This window comes from Prosopis cineraria, unplaced genomic scaffold (genome assembly GCF_029017545.1).
Source record: "Prosopis cineraria cultivar Desert tree isolate PC_DT_omini unplaced genomic scaffold, ASM2901754v1 PC10, whole genome shotgun sequence".
Lineage (NCBI taxonomy): Eukaryota > Viridiplantae > Streptophyta > Magnoliopsida > Fabales > Fabaceae > Prosopis > Prosopis cineraria.
Genome location: NW_026555341.1, coordinates 2,796,982 through 2,819,418, shown reverse-complemented (window position 1 = coordinate 2,819,418; position 22,437 = coordinate 2,796,982). Strand labels below are relative to the sequence as shown.

Below are 22,437 nucleotides of genomic sequence, written 5' to 3'. Positions count from 1 at the left end.
TAGGTCCGCTTGTTATTCTCCCGCCACTGTCTGCCTTGCCTACCCGGCTACCCCTCGCGGAAACAGTAACTGAACAAACTAAATACGTGGATATGCTATCCAACATATTTACTATGTCACATGTATCATGTGATACACTCTACTCATCTGAATATGATATGAGTGGATATGTAATTAGCATTTTGTAACTACCCATATTCCTTTGATTGAATCTTTAAATGTGTGTGCGTGCTGGATTTTAAGAGGCCAGAAGGGATTATTGTAACTCTTATAGTACTATAGAGATGCATGATGGAGTTGGTAGATGATCATTAATTCATATAATGTAATCGGCTATTTGCTTTCCTTTGTCGTCTGATAATGTCAGGAGTTTAATAAGCTTTAATTACTAAATTAGTGTGGGTTCCGGTCTGGCTGGCCCAAAAAAAAAAGATAAAAAAGAAAATAGTGTTTTGTTATTAATTGAAGGACGATTGTGTTCCTTATTTCATGGATCCGTCGCAGTGTAACTGCCTGTTTGGATTAGCTATGAGAATCAATTATTTGCATGGAAACGTGATTTTGATAAAAAATATCCAATCACCTGCATTCTACATAATTGATTTTGTGATCTAAAACCATGTTTTTGGATAAGTTATTCTCACCAACTCATCAATTTCAATTATACTTATATGAACATTTATCACTTGCCAAATTTTTTAGCCTACCAAGTATATCCCTGGCTTTATGTGAATGTACGAACATAAAGTGTGAAACGGGAGAAAATCAATAGAGCAACTACTTTAGTATGCAGCTTGAGACAAAAAGAAAAGTTTTTGAAAAAATTGAAATAAAAATATTTATTATATATTATTAAAGAAAACAAAACATTAAACGTGAAAAAAAATAAAAGAGTTGTAACATTGATAAAAAATATTATTAAATATTAATATTATAAATTTATAGTAATTTAATTTAAGTTTATATTGTTTATCAATATATATGTGTTAAATAATTTTTAAAATAGTAAATGTATTATTATATTTTTTATTAAATAAATCAAAATAAATTAAATAATATCTTATGCACTTTTATTTACCATAAAACTCATGTCCCTTATTATCATTTATATATATCTAAAATTGATGTTAATTAAGATCATCCAAATATCTTTAATTTTATCAAAATCAATTTTAAAAAATATCATCGAAATACTATCACATTATAATATAATCAATTATAATTAAAATTTATAATGTTAATCCATTTTTTTATAATCAATTATATACATTGAAATTTAAACACACTATAAATAATTTGATAGATAGACTGCAAGCTTATGTAATGTAGATAAAATGCAGATGAGAGATGTACGCAGCTAACGTTATCAATTTATCTTGGAATATATATATATATAATTAAACGTGGTATTTTTATCCTAAATTATATATTGGAGTTATTGGACTCATCAAACTAATTTGGGTTGGGTCTGAAAAGATCACAAAATTGGTAAAAATTTTAGTTAAACTAATGTACCTCCTGCTAACTAAGCTACATGTATAATTTCTTGTAATAAAAACATGACATACAAGATACAATCTTGACTCGTAAACTCATGAAGGGTCCTTGAATTATGCAACCATTATTTTCTAAATGGTATGGAAGACTAAAATTAAAATGAAATAAAATAGAAATCTGACCACATCAAGATCCGCACTGCCTGAGAATTTTCACCGCGCATTGAAATTGAAAGGATTCATTCTTTTCCTGAATGACAAACTGAAGAGTATAACGTGATGGTTGAATGGTTCAAACGTCAAGGTTTACCATTTCGTGCTCGAGTGTGCAGAGGGAGGGAGGGAAGGAGCCCTGATTAGTTTATCGGCCAAAAAGTAGAGATAAACCATTATCTATTTATTGCTTCGTGACCTCCTGCATTTGACCTTAATTTTTTTTTCTTAAGGAAAAACAAAATACAAGTGCCACGTGATTCAAAGTGATATTAGGTACGCGAAGGGCTTGGGCGGGGGTTGCTAAGCCTGATTAAACCAAAATTACTTATATAAACCTATACCAAAATTAAATTATCCCTCTCAAGAATAGAACATTTCAAGTTTACTAACAATATATGCAAGCCGTAGTGATAAGAGATTAACCTTGCACTAGCAATATCCCATAATTTATTTTATTGTTTGAAAATCTTGCGAGAAAGCGTAGGACAAACTTAATTTAGCACAGGTTTGTAGTCCATCCGCTTCTTCACTTATAATCATAGACACGTATCACTGGTAGTATCTCATCATGTTATTGTTATAAGCCATCTTTTTAGAAGAAATTAATGATCCTTGATATAAAATATTTGATGAGATATTAATTACATTTTTAAAAAATATCATCTAAAAATCTTCGAAGAGTTTTTATATAAAAAAAAGACATTAAAAATATGAAGTTTTATTACACTTCCCTGATACTTATTTAAAAATTAGATTTTATGAGAGAATACCTTGTTACACCTAAAGTTTAATAATTTAATATGTTGTTGTTAATTATGTAAGGCTAGTTGTCAAAACTCAAATTATTGCTTATTTACACAAGATCGATACTTGTATAATTAAACTTGTTCTATTAGTTTTGTGAAGCATAAAACTTGTGCTTTTGGTTATAATCTCTTGTTAATTTCAAAAAGATTGTTGTTAATTATGTATAGTTACTTATTAAAATTCAAATGGATACTCGTTTATGCAAGATCAACAAATGTCAACTAAACTCGCTATCGATTACAGTCACTTGTTAGTTCCAAATTAGTGAGTTGTTGCTAATTATGTAATGCTAGCTACTTGTCAAAACTTAAATGAATGCTTATTTATATATGTCAATATGTATATAATTAAACCCATGTTATCAATTTTTACAACTTTATTTTCTGAATGGAATATTATTCATTATGCATGGTTACTTGTCAAAATTTGAATAGGCATTAGTTTATGCATCCAAAAAATCTTAAGTGTAATTAGGTCTTATCTCACAAAGTATTATTTCCAGATAGGTTCATGGAGGGTGCGGTAAAATTTCATATTTTCAAGGTCTTCCTTTTGAAATTCCGAGGGGCCTTAGATGATATTTTTTATTACATTTCTAAAAATATTCATATTTAAATTCATTAACGCAGAGAGAGAGAGAGAAATGCAAATTTAAAATTTTTTTAATATATGAATAAAATTGAAAGTTTATTTTTTTAGATAAAATTAATGGCTCAATCATCTCTCATTAATTCTGATTAGGTGGTTAAAAATATTTTATAATAAGAATATGATGGAATATATATAATAAAATACATGGTGAAATATTTCCCCTCTATTTTCAAAATATACAGTTAGCCTATTTCTTAACACCATTAAAACAATTTTATTTAAGATTCTAAAATACTTTATTATATTAATTTAAATCTGTGAAAAAATTAAATTATTAATCTACCCTCGTGATCTAATTTATTCTCTCTCCTTCTATTTCAAAAAATATTATGATTACATTTATGTAAACATTTTACAAAATAATAAAATTAACAAATAAACATAAGTTATATTAATTAATTTATCTCTCGTTGCATTAAATTTCTAATTCTTTTTTTGCCAAGAAAATTTTAATTTATTAAATTTTTATTCATGTATGTTTTAAATATTATTTTTTGTGAATTTATATATTTAAAATTTTTAAAATTACCATATAAATAAGGTTATATAGTTGACTCTTAAACTTATACACACTGTAAATGAGTTTATTCATATTTAATATTCCTTCCGTCTCAAGTTAAACGACACTTTTAAAGAAATTTCTCTATCTTAAAATATAAGTCACTTTGAGTAGATTAAGATTTTATTAAATACATCAATTTTAATATTACCCTTTCTCTCTTCATAATAAATTTTTGTCTATTCTCTTTTCAATATATTAAATAATGATATTTTAAAATTTTATATTTTTGTTTTGAAAAAAATAAAGTTGTTAAATGTATTTAATAAGATTTATTGATATGTGAAATTTTATCAAAAAGTGTCTTATAATTTAGGATAGAAGAAGTATTGTTTTTCTCAACTCATATATAATAGTCATCATTTATAAATTTAAATGACTCCAGAACAATATTTATATCAAAGAAAGTTATTTCAGTCTGAAATATATAATTTAATGATCAATAAATGATTGAATAAATAAAAATAAAATATTTAAAATAGAAAAGAGATATATGCTATGTAAATTTTAATTTCACGAAAATAAAATAGAAGGGACGTTAGTATATTTTACTCTTAAATATATAATACTGTATAAATCTTCAAAAATATAACTTGCTCTCATGTTTTTTAGTAATACACGAGAAAGCGTGTTTATTTTTCATGTCAAACGCTTTCCTGCCGCTTGTACGTGCAGATTTGCGAATCTACAAATTTAATTTATGCTCTCATGAAGCTAGTGACACATGCGATTGCGGTTTTGACTAATGATTTTACTGGCAAAAGGGGGAAATTTGATTGATGATTATAAAATTAGCTGTCCGACCCCTAATACAGTAGTGACGTTAATCTCCAGATGACATGGTCGGCGTTTTCCTTCTATTTTCCTCCATTTCTTCCATCTTCATCATTTATTAATTTTATTATTTAAAAAAATTATTTAAATGATGGGAATTGAAAAAATAGAAGGAAATGAAGAGGAAAAAATGGAGAGACCAAGAGGTGCGATTGGGATACATTCGACGACGAAATTACTTGAAGCCTCTATCGTAAAAACGCAAGCCTTGGCGTGTAGACACAGTAAATATCATAGGTCGTACTAGACTGCTCTTTTCATCTAGTCATCTAGGAAGCTACCCACTACATTGAATTACGCGAATTCAAGTGCTATTGCATTGTTTTGTCTTCCGCTTTCAACAAGGGTTCAGCAACATGTTACATCGGCACCCGCCACCTTAGAGCGTACTCTTGGCAATTTAGAATCCGTCATTATCGTCAATAATGGGAAATGTTAATGCTGAAGGAGAATATGAAGGACTGGGTCAATGTGCGAAAGAGAAAATTCGGTCCAAGTCAACGGCAAAGAATACCATGAGAAATGAAGCTTGATGGGCAAATTAATGACCCCTGATTAAACCGGGGACGTCGGTTTTGGCCTTTTCGGGATTAGTTTGTCACTAATAATTCAACGGAGCCACCATAATGCGGCTAATTCAACGAACCACGCGCGTCCCCAGCACCAAGAAGCCTTCGTCTTGCGGGAATTTCATACATGTTCACACTGGTAACGGAGAGAGACTTGGGAATGTGAATTCATTCACTTTGTGCTCTGACATAAAAATATGGAAAAAAATTTCCCTTGCGCTTGTAAGCGACGAAGCACCAAACATCCGATTATAGCTAGCAATTACGTGTCATCTTCACATAATTTGCATCGAGCATGGACCACATCCACATGTAGTAATCAAAATACATTTGAGAAAGCAGCTGTCACCAACAGTGATCTAGCTCTCGCCCTGTGTTAGGGTGGAGGGAAGAAAAAACTGGATTTTCCCTTCATTTTGAATAGCAAGGGAAGATAAGAACGTGGAAAATTCAACGACAGAAAGGGACGTAACACCCATATGTTTTCTCCCAATATTCTCTCTTAAAAACGCGAGAGAACTTGGATTCCGGACAAAACACATGCTTTTCTCCCCATCTTCACCTCTCCCCTCCCCCTACCAACAAAAAAATATCTGTTCATTTTTTTTCCTATTATCATTATATATAAGGGCTGCCCTTTTACCATTGTACTTTCAATTATTTATCCCTATTTTTTTAAACCTTAATTATTTTAATTTAGTTTTATCATTGTCGTTTCCTTTTTAGGTTAAAATATGCTTTTAATTCTCTAACTTTATATAAAATTTTAATTTAATTTTTAAATTTTATAAAATATCTTTTTAGTCTTTTAATCTTAATATTGTTAGTTTAAAATGATTATTTTTATACCAATCATTATTATTTTAAAACAATTAAACTTAATATATTAATATTTAAGAATGTTTTGTTAATATTTAAAACTTTAATATAAAAATTTATTAAGATGAAACTAATAATGTTAAGGTTAATAGACTACAAAAAATTTATAAAGTTAATAGACTATAAAAAATTTATAAAATTAATAGACTAAAATAAAGCCTGATATAAAATTACATGATTAAATATATACTTTAATTTAACCTCCTTCTTATGAGGAGTATGAGCGGCCCGTGAAGCTAAATCGAAGTGTGTGCAAGTCATTCACTATTTTTGCTTTAACTCGTTTCATTTTTATATACTGGTTTCTATATCACTTTCGAAAGGAAAGACAGAAACGATATTATCATTTTCCACATACTCGTGATGAATGATATTGCAAAACCCAACACCATCCACCACCCCCAAAAAACCGTTTATTTGAGCTCCATGAGCTATTTGCAACACTTGGGCTTAAATGCTTCATTCGTGGGCCTGCAGAAAGCGAGGCGGGTCTGAATTGGGCCAGTCTTCGGATGAGAAGAATCCTTCTAAGCCTAGGGAAGAGAATGCGATGAAGTTGCGGATGGTTTAGCAGAGTCGGGCTTCAGTGCCTCGGATTTCTATGACATGGTCCCTTCTACTCTAAAGGCTCTTGCTTTTAAAGATAAAATGGGATTTAGCTCCCACTCTGTTTAATTTCCTGCATTTAGTTTCAGGCTATGGCCCTCTCTGTTTATCAAAATCGAAAAAAGAAACCGTACCCAGGAAAAAAGAAAAGGGAAAAATAGGTGGTGGGAAACTCAAGCAGAACCGATAGGCAATAACGCGAAACTGCGAAAGGCACTGTAGACAGAGTGGTGGAGCAGAACTCAATTTGGTTGCCCATGCTGGATCGCACGCCGCACACGCTAGCTCACTCTGCTGAGACTTTCAGAACTTCACCCCTTCATCGAGAGAGAGAGAGAGAGAGAGAGAGAGAGAGAGAGAGATTGTTTTGAAAATTGTAGGTGACTTGTCTTGTTTCCTTCCAACACATTAATGACAACCTCCTTCTGAGTGCTCATCATCCCCACTTTTTAACTTTATCAATTCCCATTATCACTCCTGCACTCCAGTTTTTCCCAAGTCCGAACACCAACCCCCTTGAAATTTTAATATTTATAACACTATTACTGTGACTTCTTTTTAACATTCTACATTGAGTCCAAATTAAAATTATTAGTAGTATATCACAGATAAAAAAGAATGAAATGAATATTCCATATTGTATATCCAAGACTGGGAAATATGGCCCGTTAACAAGTTTTCTTGGAGTTACACGAACCGCTGATATTATATAATCGTGTTGAACACAGGTGGGTCACCGGAAGCAGGTAAAATTTGGAAGGAGGGCGGGCGGAGAGAGAGTAGGGTGAGACTGAAGCCGGGGGGGGGGGAGAGAGGAGAGTACAAGGGGGGGCGTTAATGATGGGATCAGAATATTCAAGGCGTTCATTTAATAAAATGAATAATAAGAAGAGGAGGGAGGGAGTACCTCGGAATTCATTCCATGTTGTCAAATCCATGCACGTGACGGGGTTTTCGGAGAGAAAAAGTCAACAGCGACAAAAAGCATTTGGCAAAAGGAAGGAAGCCACCAGAAGAAGATTTTGCATGTCTCTGTTCCGCTGCTCTCCCTCAGACTCTTGTGAATGCACCTTCTGCTCCCCCAACCTGCTCCTTTTTCTTCCTTCCATCCCAAAAACACCCCTCCCCCACCTTTTCTCTTTCTTTCTGTTGCCTTTATATACATGTACACTCACCAAATATAATTAAGATTCCACTGACAAGTATATATATATATATATATATGTTATAGTTAACAACCTGATATTATAAGTTCGGCCACGCAAATTAATCATCAATTATGTTTGATGCAGTATAATCAAAAGCATCGTGTGCTAGCCGGTACAGCCATTCTAGATTTCGTCACGGCCCTGTTAAGTTGCTAAAAGCTAACATCTAATAGATATATACTCTGACATCTAACTGAGATTAAAGTTAGTTCACACACACGCACATTTGTAATAATGAAATAATGTTAAAATGGGGGACTCTTGTAAAGTGGAGAAGGGTTGTTAGAGTGACAAAGGGGGTACATGAGAGAGAACGTGAGAGGACGAAAACACGAGACGGTGCCGAAGGGAATACATTAAATGAGATGAATCATTCTGTACGCAATTGCTCACCAACACACTGAGTCTCTGCGCTGCTTTCTTTTGGTCCCTGCTCCTGCACTCACTCCCCTCACCCACCCCTCCCTCTTTTTTATTTATTACCATTTCATTATCCTCTCCTTCTCCTCCACCACTACATGCATGCCACCACGCCACGCTATCCATCACGAGTTTTTTAAATGCGGCTACTAATGTTCGCATTTGGACCGGTCAACTTCATGATCAGAATGATAAAATTATACAGACGCCCCAGGAAGCTAGACAGATCTCTCCAGCATGAAACGTCGAACCTGGGGAAACTAAACGTCAATGAAAGCCTCCTTTATCACTAAGTTAGATTCTACTTTTTTTCGTAAAATATTTTTAATTAAATTTTATTATTTAATAAAATAATTACTTATTTTTAAATTAATCCTATCTTTTCATATCCTTATTAAATACTCTGTAATAAATATAAAATTATTATCAATAGAGATACTTTTTAAAAAAGATAATAATTACATCTTAAAAAATTTAAAATATATTATATTTTAAATATTAAATTTTTAAAAAAATATTTTATATTCTTAAATAAAAAGAATATATGTACTCCCTCCGGTCCCATTTATAAGTCCAATTTTAGAAGGTATATTTGGTTCCATTTATAAGTCACGGTGCGTCTTTTTAAGTAATATTTGAGAGGTATTTTCAAAATTACCCTTCATGAGAGAGAAAAAGTAACAGGACATTATTTTTTAGATTTGTTATATAGGGGTATGTTTAGAATTTTACTTACTTTTATTGTATTGGTATTGATGAGCTTGATAGAAATGATTTATAAATAGGATCGGAGGGAGTAATAAACAAACAGCGGAGGGGTGGAGGGTGGGTGATTGTAGATATTGATTGATGGGGAACTAAGGCGGCCCAGTGGTGGGCTTAAGGTTGAGTCACTTCCAATAAATTCATTCATCAATCAAAAACACCAACGTCAATCAAACCAATTGTGTGCTCGGACTCGCTGCTTCCATCCCTCTTTCTATTCGCCCAACCAATTCTCAGCGCATCCCTTTGACTGCGCGGCCCATCCTTTCTCCCTCGCCTCTTTCACACACCTGTTATTGTTTTTGGGTGATAAATAGTTAAAAAGGAGGAGTGAGAAGACGAAAGTGCCCCTTGGAAGGAGGGGGACGGATGGAGACAAAAGTGGTGGAGACAGTACGAGAGTGGTGACAATAGGGTTGACGCGCACGGTACACGGACGTGTGCTTCAGAAAAATATACAGTAATCATTGCGTTTGCCAGCAAAAGCCTGATCCTCCACTTAACTCTCCCCCCCTGGCCTTTATTATCTTCTTCTTTTCATTTCAAAATCCGACTAATTAACTCCCTTCCATCTTGTACCATCTACAGTAAAAATTGTGTCCTCTCTGGCTTCGCGTATCCACCGTCTTTTCATTTACATGATGAAATTTTTAAACGCCTTTGTAACCTTGCAAGTATTTTTGTATAATCTTCTAGCCATTTCCTTTTTATTTTTTTGGCTCACTCGAAGAACTCGGGTTATGCCACGGAGGCATGCATAGTTTCAAAGAATCAAAACTAACATACATTCCGTTTTCAATTATAAAATATTTTTAAATAAAATTTTATATATCAATAAAAATATAAAATTTTAAAAATGCTTTAAGTTTATTACTCCATCTACAAAAAAAATATAATATTAAAAAATATTATTAAAAAACATTTATTTTTATCAATGTGTTTTTTATTCTATGACGCCAAATCTATAATTTGTCATGGACGAAGTAGTTGGCAATCCAAGTCCTTTCACGATATCATGATCAAATCATTCATCCCTGAATTTTATCTTGAATCAATTATGATAACAGGATGTGCTATTAAGTAGGTTCGGCCTTTTTTTTTATATATGGAAGCTATTTAAATATTGTTTTTTTCCCTCTAAAGAAGTGCTACTTTTAAACTCCATAAATGACTTCAAATCACACATTAATGACTGGCCGGGATGAAATAACAAATCAGTGATAGTCAGCTAAATGAAATTTGACCGTATCATAATCATAAATTAATTAATGAGAGAACTGTTCAAAATGGAAACAAAAAAATTATGGTTATATTTCCTTAAAGGATTGCACTGGGTTGGTTATACTCGTATTCAACTCCTATTTTGGGAAAACCTATGATTTGAATAGTTGAACTTGAAAGTAGCAAAAAAGAAATTGAAAAAGCTAAAAAAGCTGTATTATAATTTAATCACCCTCGTGTACGCTACATTGTTTACTTGTAAATTGAGTTAAAGAGTTAACGTAAGAAACACATGAGTATTTTTCAAAAAAAAAAAGTGAGTAAAATAACTTACAGTCTCTCGATCTCCCATCACCTATGATTAATATAATATAAATACGTATAAGTGTTTATTTTCTCATAATTCATGAGCACGGAACGGCAATATATAGATATAAAAAAAATCCGATTTACCCACTATCAAAGAATATATCTTTTGTTTTTTAAACAATAAAAAAGTATATAGAGTGCAAATAATGAATAATATAGGAGATTGAGTGACGAGGGCGGGTCGAAAAGAAAGAGATGAAGCCAGGTCCCAACGCTGTTTGCTTGTGGCAGTGGCGCTGAAGAAAGTAGAAAAGGCACCGTCTCCATCGTTCTCCTCCCGCTCGCCCTTCACCTCCTCGTTATTCTGCATATTCTATTGCACGCACTCTCGCCTCCATTTAAAGACCACAGTGAGCTCTTTCTCCCCCCCAACACACCCCCTTTTTCTCTCTATATACATATAGTCAGTTTTGAATTTGATTAGTATCTTTGGTATGAACGTTTACGAACTTGGGTCATCAAATGGCGAATAGATCTCATCACTTAAATTTTGATTCTCGCCTCCTTCAAACTTCACTAGCACGCAAATGACGCCATATCCGGATCCCACCGGTGCAACGTGATTTGTTTATTCGAGATTTTTCGTACTGAATAGATATTTTTTAAAATTCTTTTTCCTTCTTGCTCTTATTCGTTCTTCTTGTTTTAAAATTTTATTGTTTCAGAATTTCACTGGGGCTTTGGGCAGTTCTGCAGATTCAACACCATCGTTTTGACCCGTTTCATGTCGGTTCCTTTTCGAGAACGATATTGGCTTTGATTATTAGACAGATGCTCCGATAGACTTTGAGTATTTTTAATTATTATTCGTCGATTTTTTAATGTATAATAAACAATCGCCGTATGAAGCTTCATTGAATTATCGCCCATTTATTTGTCTGTGCGTTTCCTCATTTCCATGTTTGATTATACTATTATATACTGTTAGTGTTAATATTTAATTACACGCCCGTCTGATTCTCTATCTTTCGCTTCAGAGTTTAAACCTCTTTGTTGAAATAACAGTGCTGTTTAATGTTTCACGTTTAATTGAGAGAGACAAATAAGATCGTCCATTTTACGGATATATCTTTGGGTATCTTTTTTTTTTTTTTAATAGCAGTTGTCTCAGTGGAGATCGAGAAATGTCATCATCGAATTCTCCGTGCGCTGCGTGCAAGTGTCTGAGGCGGAAATGCACGCAAGAATGCGTGTTCGCACCGTACTTCCCGCCGGACAACCCCCAGAGGTTCGCTTACGTCCACAGGGTATTCGGGGCAAGCAATGTCGCTAAGCTTCTCAATGAGCTCAACGCTGCGCAGAGAGACGACGCCGTCAAGTCTCTGGCTTACGAAGCCGAGGCCCGTCTCCGGGACCCAGTCTATGGCTGTGTGGGTCTCATCTCCATCCTTCAGCACAGGCTCAGGCAGATCCAAGTCGAACTCAATAATGCCAAGAAGGAGCTCGCCACGTATATTGGCCCTCAGGCTCTTCAGGCCATGCCTCCCACCATTCTGGCACCTTCTGGTATGATCCCACCGCAACACCCAAACAACCCATATTCTTCCACCACCGCCTATCCCTATAACAACATGCCACCGCCTGCGCCTATGACCAATATTCAGGCCGGTGGCTCTTCTCATAGCGGCCAACTGGTGATTCGCGACCCTTCCCAACAGCATCAGATCTTGGACGCTCAGCAATTGGCTGCCGCCGTGGGGGCGAGAGAACAGCAAGATATGTTCCGAGGTTATGAGCAGCAGCAACAGCAGCAAGAGTTTCTGAGGTTCAACGGTGGATACGATGTGGGTTCAGTTTCTGGGAGTGGATTCAACAATCACATATCTTCAACTGCTAGTCCCACCGAGATGTCTCCTTCCTTGGCTCTTGGCTCCTTCGACAGCCCTTACGGCGGCCAGATGCAACCGCCGCAAGCCGAACACCACCACCATCAGCTTCAAGCCCAGCTGATGCTTTCCCCTCAGCAGCCGCAACCACAGCAACAAAGCCAGCAGTCACAGCAACCCCATCATCAGCAACAGTCAGAAAGCGAGGAGGGTAGGAGTGGCATCTGCCTTTCTTGTTGATCTTTCCATTTTTGCAGCACTAGCGCCAGCCCGCCTGTTTAGTGAAACAATCTTCAACCTAGGTATTTTTGTTTTGTCTGTTTCATCACTTAATTTTTAATGCCTGCAAAAAATATTAATGGGTTTCCTTTTTGCCGAACAAACCTCCCCCTTTGTTGTAATCTATATGGATGTTGATGTAGGCCTCTCGATCTTGTGGATTTTCCTTATTTTTTGATTCTCTGCATTTATGATGGAGTTCCATACTTTCTTTTCTATGTTTTCTTGATATGTATCATTTGCTAGCTCTTTCATAACTGTGGCAATAGTGTTTGGTGGCAGCAGAAAGCTTTTATAAGTACTCATATCATAAAGCAAACAAAGGGTAGGTTTGGGGAATGGCCTCTTTTCACAACGAAGGATGTCCCGTTGCTCAATTATGAGCAGCAATAATTTATGGCCAGTTTGGATTTTTGCTGGCGTTTTTTTTTTTTAAAACTTGATTGGCTTGAGAATTGTGTTTAAAGAAAGGTGTACAATAATTATGATCCGAACTCTGAACTAGTAAGGAAAAAACGACTTAACTGTAGGCTTGTTTATGTAATTGGCATTCGGTATCATGTCAAATCGAAGACCTTGGCCGTGGCTATCAGATATGCTCTCATTCGTTTTTGTGTCCCCTGAATATCACATTAGCCTTAGTGTGATTGTTCCTGTCTACCTAATGAAAGAGAACATGGAGATTTTATTCTCTGAAAGAGAATTTGATGAAACCGACATGTCAGCCAAAAAAGTTGGTATAATGTAGAAGACTTTTCGAAACGCCGGGCTCAACAGGTTTTGTCTGCTTCTGAGCCATCCATATATCGTAATGATAATATAGTCTGCTTTCCTGTCCAAGTTATTAGATGATTCATGCTAATGTTGAAAATCTATTATCTTGATTGTCATGATCAATTGTAGTGAATATCTGCAGTTTAACATATATTAATGTGTATGTGTGTTTTCTGTCACGTTGAAACAAAGAGGCTTTGCGCCATATACTCTCTTCAGTCTTCAGAACTTATTCGCAGGGGCATCCCAACAAGTATTTACAAGAAAATACTTTTAAATTGCATGAAGTGTTCATTGATTTAATTAATGCAATCACGCACACAATGCGAAGGTGAATTCGGAAATGGTGTGAAGATATTATATATATATATATATATATATATAGGAGAGACCCAATAATTGAAAAAATATATACCTATAGAAAAGCATGTTAGACTTTGCTGCATTAATTAACAGTGTGTGTGTGTGTACACACACACTAATGGATGCTGATGCATGCCTTCCCCCCTACATGTTGATTTCCAATGGTTATTAAATCCTTCCGTTGAATATATATATATATATATATATATATGAAGGTAGATATGAGGTGGTGTTTTATGCAGTACACATCTCTGAACTGAATTCCTTTCTTTGTCCCTCTCATGCAGTTCTTGCCTGTCAGATACAAATAAATAAAAAGAGCGATCGAGAGGAGTAGAGCATATATGTGAGATTCAATCCTCCGTCGTTTTTTGGGTATATAAAGAAGGCTCCCGCGGTAGACAGTATATCTCTTAAAAAATGACACTTCATTGATCTGGGAGATCAAACTGAGTACAGATTCTTCTTTGAAGTAGTAATTTTCTTTCATCTTCTTTCGTTTTGTCCTCTCCCCCCCCCCCCAAAAAAAAAAAAAAAAAACCATACTTATCTTCGTTCCCGTCATTTCTAGATTCCCACTTCCATCATAGCCACTCGCACTTACTAAGTAGTTTGCTAATGACGTTGTGATGGATGTACTTAGAAATGTGTTAGTACTTAGTAATTGATACCTAAGATTTACAATTAACAGTTAAACCGTATTAGCTTTAATTTCTGCCCCTTCAAAATATTCTGACTATTTCGATTTTAGTTTCGGACCTCAGTTACCATATTTCTTTCGTTTATGTGATTGAACACAATTCATTTCTCCATCAAGCACGCTATGCACGCCTTATGTATATGAAAACGAATTCGTAGTTTCTTAATTGTTTGTTCACATTGTTAAAGGCATATAACTAGTCACAGCCCCATGCGTTACACAAGTTTGTCAATTCAAAATATGCAAATTTAAATAATGATAGTATAATTCAGATAATTATAACCATAATACGTGTTACCTGTTTAAGAAAAAAAAATGAAGTATTGCTTAACAAAAGCTATTGTACTCCTTATATATGCATATGAAAACGAAAACAATTCCTTCATTTTTTCTGAATTGTATGTTCACGTTGTTTTAGGCAACATCACTGGTAATCTCTCCTCTAATTGTATTGGTTACTGGAAAAGACTGGTTGCTATTATTATTATTTTGAACAACATATATAGATACATACCACAGAGTCAAAAATTAGCTCTTAATAAGCACTTGAAAGATATAAAGCTTCACGCCATCACAAAACATGCTGTCGCGTGATTTGTTAACAGCCGACAATTTAAAATTTATTCCTCAATCATAATTTTCAGGATGGTTGACCAACGATTATGTATATAATCTTTAATTTTCTTTCTTACACTGGGAAAATTGCATGGAGTAAAATAAATAAAAGTGCCAGATATTGTTTTAATAATAATGAAATACGTTATCTTCCAACCATGGGCTCCTCACCAATTTCGTATTTTGGATCTAATGACAATGTATACATGTGCTTTGCCTCAAATACGATGTCATTTCACTGTAAATATTGTTGTCATGCCTTGGATCTTTCAATCTCCTGAGGAACCTTTTTCGAGGTTCACACTTGCATGGTGGCATGGCTCATTTCTGCTGAATTATAATACTTGGCTATTCCCCTCCAACTAATATTTATATAGTAATTTATTGATTAATTCCAAGACAAGCCTTTGCCTTCATGGGAAGGCACCAAAAAGGAAAACAGCACAATATTTCAGTAATTTATTGTATTTGTTTATATAGGGAAACTACATATCGCTGATTATTAACTATTTAGTCATAAGAAGGCGCAAAATATATTGAATTAGACATAAAAATGTCAAGTAAAAGCGTCGTATCTAAACTCTGAGCGGGTCTAAACCATTTGCTCCTGATCAACATAATATTGCCTTCATATCCATAATGGACTTAAAAAAAAAACAAAAAGCTTGCATTGAAAATACTAATGTGCCATTTGGTACAGAGCAGTGTTTAAAATGAATGTAAAAGTGGAAATAAAAATGAAAGTGAAAATGGGATGGAGGTGGAAATAAGGTTTAAAAGTATGTTTGATATACAGATGGAAGTGAGATAAACATTATATCTAATAAATATAATTATATTTTGTAAAGACCAAAATACCTCTAAGTTAGAAAAAAAAAAAAAAGAAGTCCTCCATTGTCTTCATTGTTCATCATCCCCAAGAAGCATTGTGCCCACCTCCACCAAATCTCAAAACATGAGAACATCAAAACAAGAAACCCTCCACAATGACTGTTCATTTGAGATGAACTTTCAACGTGAGCCATTTTCACATACAATATCCGACTAGAGTGATTTAAGTATCCACACGCAATTTATTTCATAATCTAATTAAGTATTGATACAAGTTTCACCTCAATCTAATTTTTTATTTAAAAATTAGACACCTGAATGTAAAATGACCATTCTCCCTCATCTGAGCATCCCAAATCACCACCTTGTGCCATTAGCTACCATTAAGGTCTAGACCATATTTTTGAGACATTATTCACCTAATTGAACATTTATATCAACAAAAACACCATCACAATACACTTTAGCCACTCAAACACCCTAATTTACATCACGATAAGGCCATTTACACACACACACACACATGCACCCTCTAGCTAAATTTCACATGCTACAACTAATTCAAAACACATAACCTTGCACTTATACTAGTATATCTGCCCTTAATGTCACATTTCACACATTTTCATATCTCAAGACTAAGATATGCACACACAATCATACAAGTACAACCAAATTCATGTATGTATTCCTATGACAACTTATAACATTATTATTTACAACACAATAAATTCATTACAAAAACTCAAAAGGGCAATGTACCAAATCCACTACTCCTAGTTTAGGTCTTTCCCTCTGCTCCTAATAGCGTCAGAACTTGAAAAATAGTAACATATTGAATGAGACAGAGTCCTAGTAATCAAAATAACTAAAAGCTATCTACTACCAAGTAAACTATAAACAAGTAAATAAAATATTATTATTATTAATCACATACTACAAACTATAATAATCGCACACCCCCCTAAATATATATTGTCACATGCATGATTGATCATCTTGTCTAACCGAACCTTCGTATCTACCTCTGACTGAATTCATAGGTTATATATTGGGCCAGTATTGTATACTGATCCAAGCTCATCGTAGAACCACCAAGCCAAACATGTTTTGTCTTATTTTTAGATTTGGATCCCCCTTATAACATTCCAAATTTTAATATTTGGATTGCAATGAATTAATTAATCAAGTTTATTTTAGTAAAATCGATATAGGAAATGGTTTAAGAGGATTAAAGAACCTTTTGAGCTTAATAATGACCTTAGGATGTGGGTTTGAGGCTGAGTAAGAGCCATATAGGCTAAAATGAGAGAGAAAATGAAGGTGTGTAGTTCTATACCACACATCATGGTGTGAGCATTGTTCACCACAACATGATGGATTAAAGTAAAGAGATAAAACTTTTTATGCTACACACCATGGAATATGGCCCATTTTTTATAGAAAAAGAGATGCAAACTAAGACAAAAAATAAAAGGAAGAGAGAGAGAGAGAGAATGAAGGTGTGTAGTTCTATACCACACATCACGGTGTGAGCATTGTTCACCACGACACAATGGACTAAAGCAAAAAGACAAAACCTTTTTGTGCTACACACCATGGCATGTGGCCCATTTTTTATAGAAAAAGAGATGCAAACTAAGACAAAAAACAAAAGAAAGGGAGAGAGAGAATGCGAGAGAGACACGAACGGAGCAAGAAGCTCTACTAGGGTTCATCTTTAAAAGGTATTTAAAGCATTTTAAAGCTATTAATCACTAAAGGTAAGTTCCAAAGTCCTTCTTCTCCATCTTTTTGTCATTTTTCTTAAGTTTTGAAAGTTAGAATTTGTGATAGAAGTGATTTTCAGTCTATATAGGTTATAATTTTGAACCCATTGACTCAAATAAAGTTAAGAAAAATTGAGCATTTAAACTTATATTATGAGTTTTGACATTTTTGGTTGGTGAGCCTCATTAATGTCTGAACATGAGCCAATAATGTGGATTTTTAAGATGGTTAGAAGCCATTAATGATAATGTAAGAGTTTAATAATACTATATAATGCTGAAAAGAGTTAATGCACCTAATGGATAAGCCTAAATGTGAGAATAAGGGTATTGGAAATTTTTAAAAGTGGAAAATGAGAGTTAGAAATGGGTTTTCAGTAATATTGATGAATTCAAACTTGATTAATTATAAAATAATCGTTCGAGTACCATATTTGGCTTGGAAAAAGAAGCTTGGAAGCAAGAAATTGAGGGTTAAACTTTTATCCTCTTAAAAGTTTGAGGTAACTAGGAAAATCTTACTTTGGATAGTTATTTGTTAATTGAATTTTCAATATAAAAAATGGGTTTATTTATATGTGTGAGTAAATTTGTAAATGTGAAAGCATGCTATAAACCATATGTAAGTATATTAATCTTAATTTTACATAAGTGTGAAGTTGAATTCAAAATGAATTTCTTGAAGTATTAATGTGCGTTGAAATGAGAAATTTATAATATATGACATGTGATATGATGATGATGTAGTTGTATTAGTATGTGGATGTGACGTGTGAGGCTAAATGTAAATTTAAATTGGGTATAACATGGAGAATGGAAGTGGATAATGTTGTGAAATAATATTGATGCTCACTTGAGTAGCATATTATCGTAAGCCCAACGTGTTGATGTTGAAATAATGAAATTATGAAATGAATGAGCATTGTACATTGCATGATTAATTGGCAGGAATTAGCCTGGGGAGAGGAGTAGATAAAATCTATATGGTATATACAGCTGTCTTCCGGTGCACGAAAGCATAACCTTATCCTACTGTTTGTTAAGGGACTAGAACTTAGCTATCTTTACCTATTTATAGAAGAGATTAGCTTAAGGTATATGACATCTTAGAGATTTGATAATGGAGGAAACCGTGATTTAAAAGTGAGTTCTGTGATCTGTGGCCGAGTTAAACCTTACAATTAGTGAGCTTGAGTAATCTAGTCACACAGACAAAGCCTTGTTTGATATTATAGCCTACAATTTCAGTTGAAAGATATAAGGAGGATATAAAGTGAAATTAATCGTGCATATGTATTTATCTGACGTGTTACATGGTTATTTAGTTTGTGACAAGTCGTGATAGAAAATATGCTATTATCATATAGTTGTCTATATTGTGACAATGAGCAAGAAACAAATGAATTGGGTTATTATCATGTGTCTTTGTATCTTCTGGCAATGTACTCAATGAATTGAGATGCGAAACATGTAAATGAATTAATTTGAGAAATGATAATTTGTGTGTCATATGTAATAGCATATTTTGGGTGATTAACCCCCCTTTATATGTGTTTAAATCAATTGATATATAACTGCATATGGTAAGTGTACTTTGGTTACTAAGTGGTTAGACTCACCCTCCTCTTTCAATATTTTACGGGCTCTAGCTCTGGTGCAGGAAAGGAAAAGACTACCAAGGCTTAAGGATCTTGAATTCTTTCTATATAGCCTTTTAACCCCATTTTATTTTTTGTAATATTTTAAATATTGTCAATTAAGATGTATTTTGTTTACACTTGTACTATATCATTCTTATTAAATTTGAGATATATTTTAGACCCTAAAATATTGTATGTTGATGTTAAAGTATTATTAGGGTCAAAATACTAGTGTAAGGGTAAGGATGTTCATTTGATTATAACTATGAATGCTGATTTTAAAATAAAATGCTAAAGATTCCCCTTTTTTTGGTATTAAAAGGGTTGATGAGTAAAAATTTAATATTGTGGTGTAAATGTGTATGTGGTGTGTTGTACAAATAGTCCTAAATTCATTGAGTATCTGAGTGTTAGGAACAACAATTGACACTTGTATAGGGTTTTGGACATTGTTGAGTTGTAAAAATGATTGAAAATATGTTTAAGTGTCCAGCTTTCATGTGTGACTTAATTTGAAAATAAAACATATACTATTAGCTAGTTTATAAAAAGAACTTTCTGTAAACACCTAAATCATCTCATTTGAACATCGAACAAAGAAATGGGATATATCAAAAGTTGCCCTAGGTTGCTGTCAAAAAATGTGTAACATGACACAGCACACGGTGCCTATACTATGGCACGTGACACAAAGAAGAAGATGCCACGATGTATGTGGACATGTTGTGATGCATTGCTCTATTTTTCAATCTTTAATATTTTTCAACTATTTTGGAATCATTTCATTTGTCAAAGGTATCTCATGCTTTCAAAATATTATTTTACTCTGATTGAAAGTTTAATATATGATTTTAATTTATTTTAAACTGTAAAAAATTAGGATCCCATTTCTATAAATTTTAAACTTGATAATCTCTATTAGGGTTAGACCATTGATTATTTTGGATTTGGTAACTAATGGTAATTAGATAAGGGAGATATTTTAGCATCTCACAACTGTTAAAGAACATGTCAATATAGCCATATTAACTTTTACACTACTTTACTTAGGATGAAATTTTGTCCTCTATCATGATCATATCTTTTCACATATAATATACGATTTGTATGTTGCACTATATTAATACTTTTCGCAATTGGCCTTTAAAATAATTTCTTTTGGTAAATGTCAGTTATAGTTCAAAACTCATTTTACTTTCTAAAATCATGTAAATTAAATCATGCCATTATACAACAATATATATTGTATTGCTAATAGTTAAACTAGCTAATAGATAGTATGAATTATCCTGCAATCTCAACCTTTTTCTTTCTAGAAAGGGTTACTCGTGGCACTCTTTACACTTTTGGCAATTAATTGATTCGAATAACTCATGAGCCACACCAATCTACATAATTAAGCACTACACGTTAATTAAAAATTGACCCTAATTACTTATTAACACAATTAAACAATTAAGCTTATAATTTCTTTCATTAGCTAACATTAAATCCTATTCACCTTTCCTTTCACTCATATATGATTCTTCATACTTTTAACCCTTCTAATCTAGGTTAAATTTAGCTTATCACTTCAAAGCTCAACCATTAACTACCACACTAATTACAAATCCTTAATTTAACTTTTAAGAATCCTTTCATGACTATTAAGTAATAAAATAAACCCTTAAAACTCCCTAACTCAATTTTTTTATATCCCAAACTAACAAAAATTAGGGTAGAATATGGAAGTAGGAAGGTATGAAACTTACCTAATAAGTCGAAACTATCCCCTAGGTGCTCGAAGTTGCTTGCTTTAGCAAAGGACCCTTCTTCTTCCTTTTCTCTCATGTTTTCCCCGCTTTCTTTCTCTATTTTAAAAGTTGATCACACACTTAAAAGTCAAATTTTTGAACCATGTGTCGCGGTGTAGTACATAAATGCTGCTACACGTGGCACAGTGAGAGAATTCTTACTATAGCTCACATGCTTCACTCTAGATCACAATTCTTTCATTCAATCCTGATCATAAAATTGTCTAACAACTCAAAATATCAATTCATCACCCCAGATCATAATTAACATAATTAATCCACTAATTTACTAATTTATCTTTAATTAGTAATTATTTTTTGAATTAAAAATTTAGAATATTACAATGGAGGTTGAGTAATAGGTAACCATGGATCAAGAAGAGGAAGGTGAGGGATTGGGAAAACCAAAATCAAGGAAGAAGGTTGAGGAGGAAGCGATGCAAAAGAGTGGGAGGATGTGCTAGTTGCCAGAGGGGGAGACATCGCGAGAGTAAGGGAGGTTGATCAGAGAAGATGCAACATATTGAGGAGGGGCAAAACTTGTCATTTGATAAAATACTTGAGGATATAAGAATTAAAAAATTTTCATTTATAGAGAACTGAGACCAATTCCATCAAGTATAGCAAGGAACTCAATTCCATCAATAGTGAGTTTCATAGAGAACTGAGTTTCAATATATCAAACACTATAATTTTACACTTCCACTTTCACTTTTGAAGTTTCAATTCATGCGTATGAAATGAGCCATAATACTAAAGCATCTTTAACTTTTGAATTATTTTTCTTATCATAGAATACTCCTTTCAATCCATAATAATCCTCTGATCCTTTTTATTTGTTACATTCTAGAAGATTTTCTTTGCCCTTTATATAAGTCACTTCCCTTATTTTTTGTAACTTTTTATGTATAATTTCAAAATTACCCTCCAATAAATTCAAAAAAGAAGTATAATATTTCAATTGCTAAGAGAACTCTTTTCATATATCAAACGACTCTTTTTTAAATTTAGGGGCAAAATTGAAAAGTGATTTATTTTTAAGATAATTTCATTATTATATTCTAACTCACTTTGATTTTGGTAAATTAGTTAGAAACAACTTATAAAAAGGAATGGAGGAAGTATCTAGAAATTTGTTTAACCCAAAATATAGGGTACATATATATTTGAGTATTCATCCAATCCTATTTATATTCCACAGAGATATTATTTATTTTGATTCTATTTAAAGAGCACCTTTATAATTT

At 33.2% G+C, this 22,437-nt stretch overlaps 1 protein-coding gene across 6 annotated transcripts; it reads left to right on the top strand.

Annotated features, from left to right (window-relative positions):
• Positions 1–10,781: 10,781 nt before the first annotated feature.
• LOC129321883 (LOB domain-containing protein 36-like) lies at positions 10,782–14,567 on the top strand. 6 transcript variants are annotated; one of them, XR_008596135.1, is made up of 3 exons: positions 10,782–10,950; positions 11,266–12,728; positions 14,130–14,567. XR_008596135.1 is itself a non-coding variant. In XM_054967825.1 (3 exons), exon 3 carries the CDS (start codon positions 11,725–11,727, stop codon positions 12,664–12,666), a length of 942 nt encoding a protein of 313 aa, XP_054823800.1. In that variant the 5' UTR covers positions 10,782–10,950; positions 11,266–11,326; positions 11,703–11,724; the 3' UTR covers positions 12,667–12,883. The 6 variants fall into 6 exon arrangements, 5 of the variants coding, with proteins under 5 accessions (XP_054823800.1, XP_054823801.1, XP_054823802.1 ...); XM_054967825.1 differs by lacking the exon at positions 14,130–14,567 and having other exon boundaries at positions 11,266–11,326; positions 11,703–12,883; XM_054967826.1 differs by lacking the exon at positions 14,130–14,567 and having other exon boundaries at positions 11,266–11,326; positions 11,700–12,883.
• Positions 14,568–22,437: the final 7,870 nt, after the last annotated feature.

Bases quoted from the DNA above. Each gene is read 5' to 3' on its own strand.
- LOC129321883 (XM_054967827.1), top strand. From the start codon at position 11,725: ATGTCATCATCGAATTCTCCGTGCGCTGCGTGCAAGTGTCTGAGGCGG.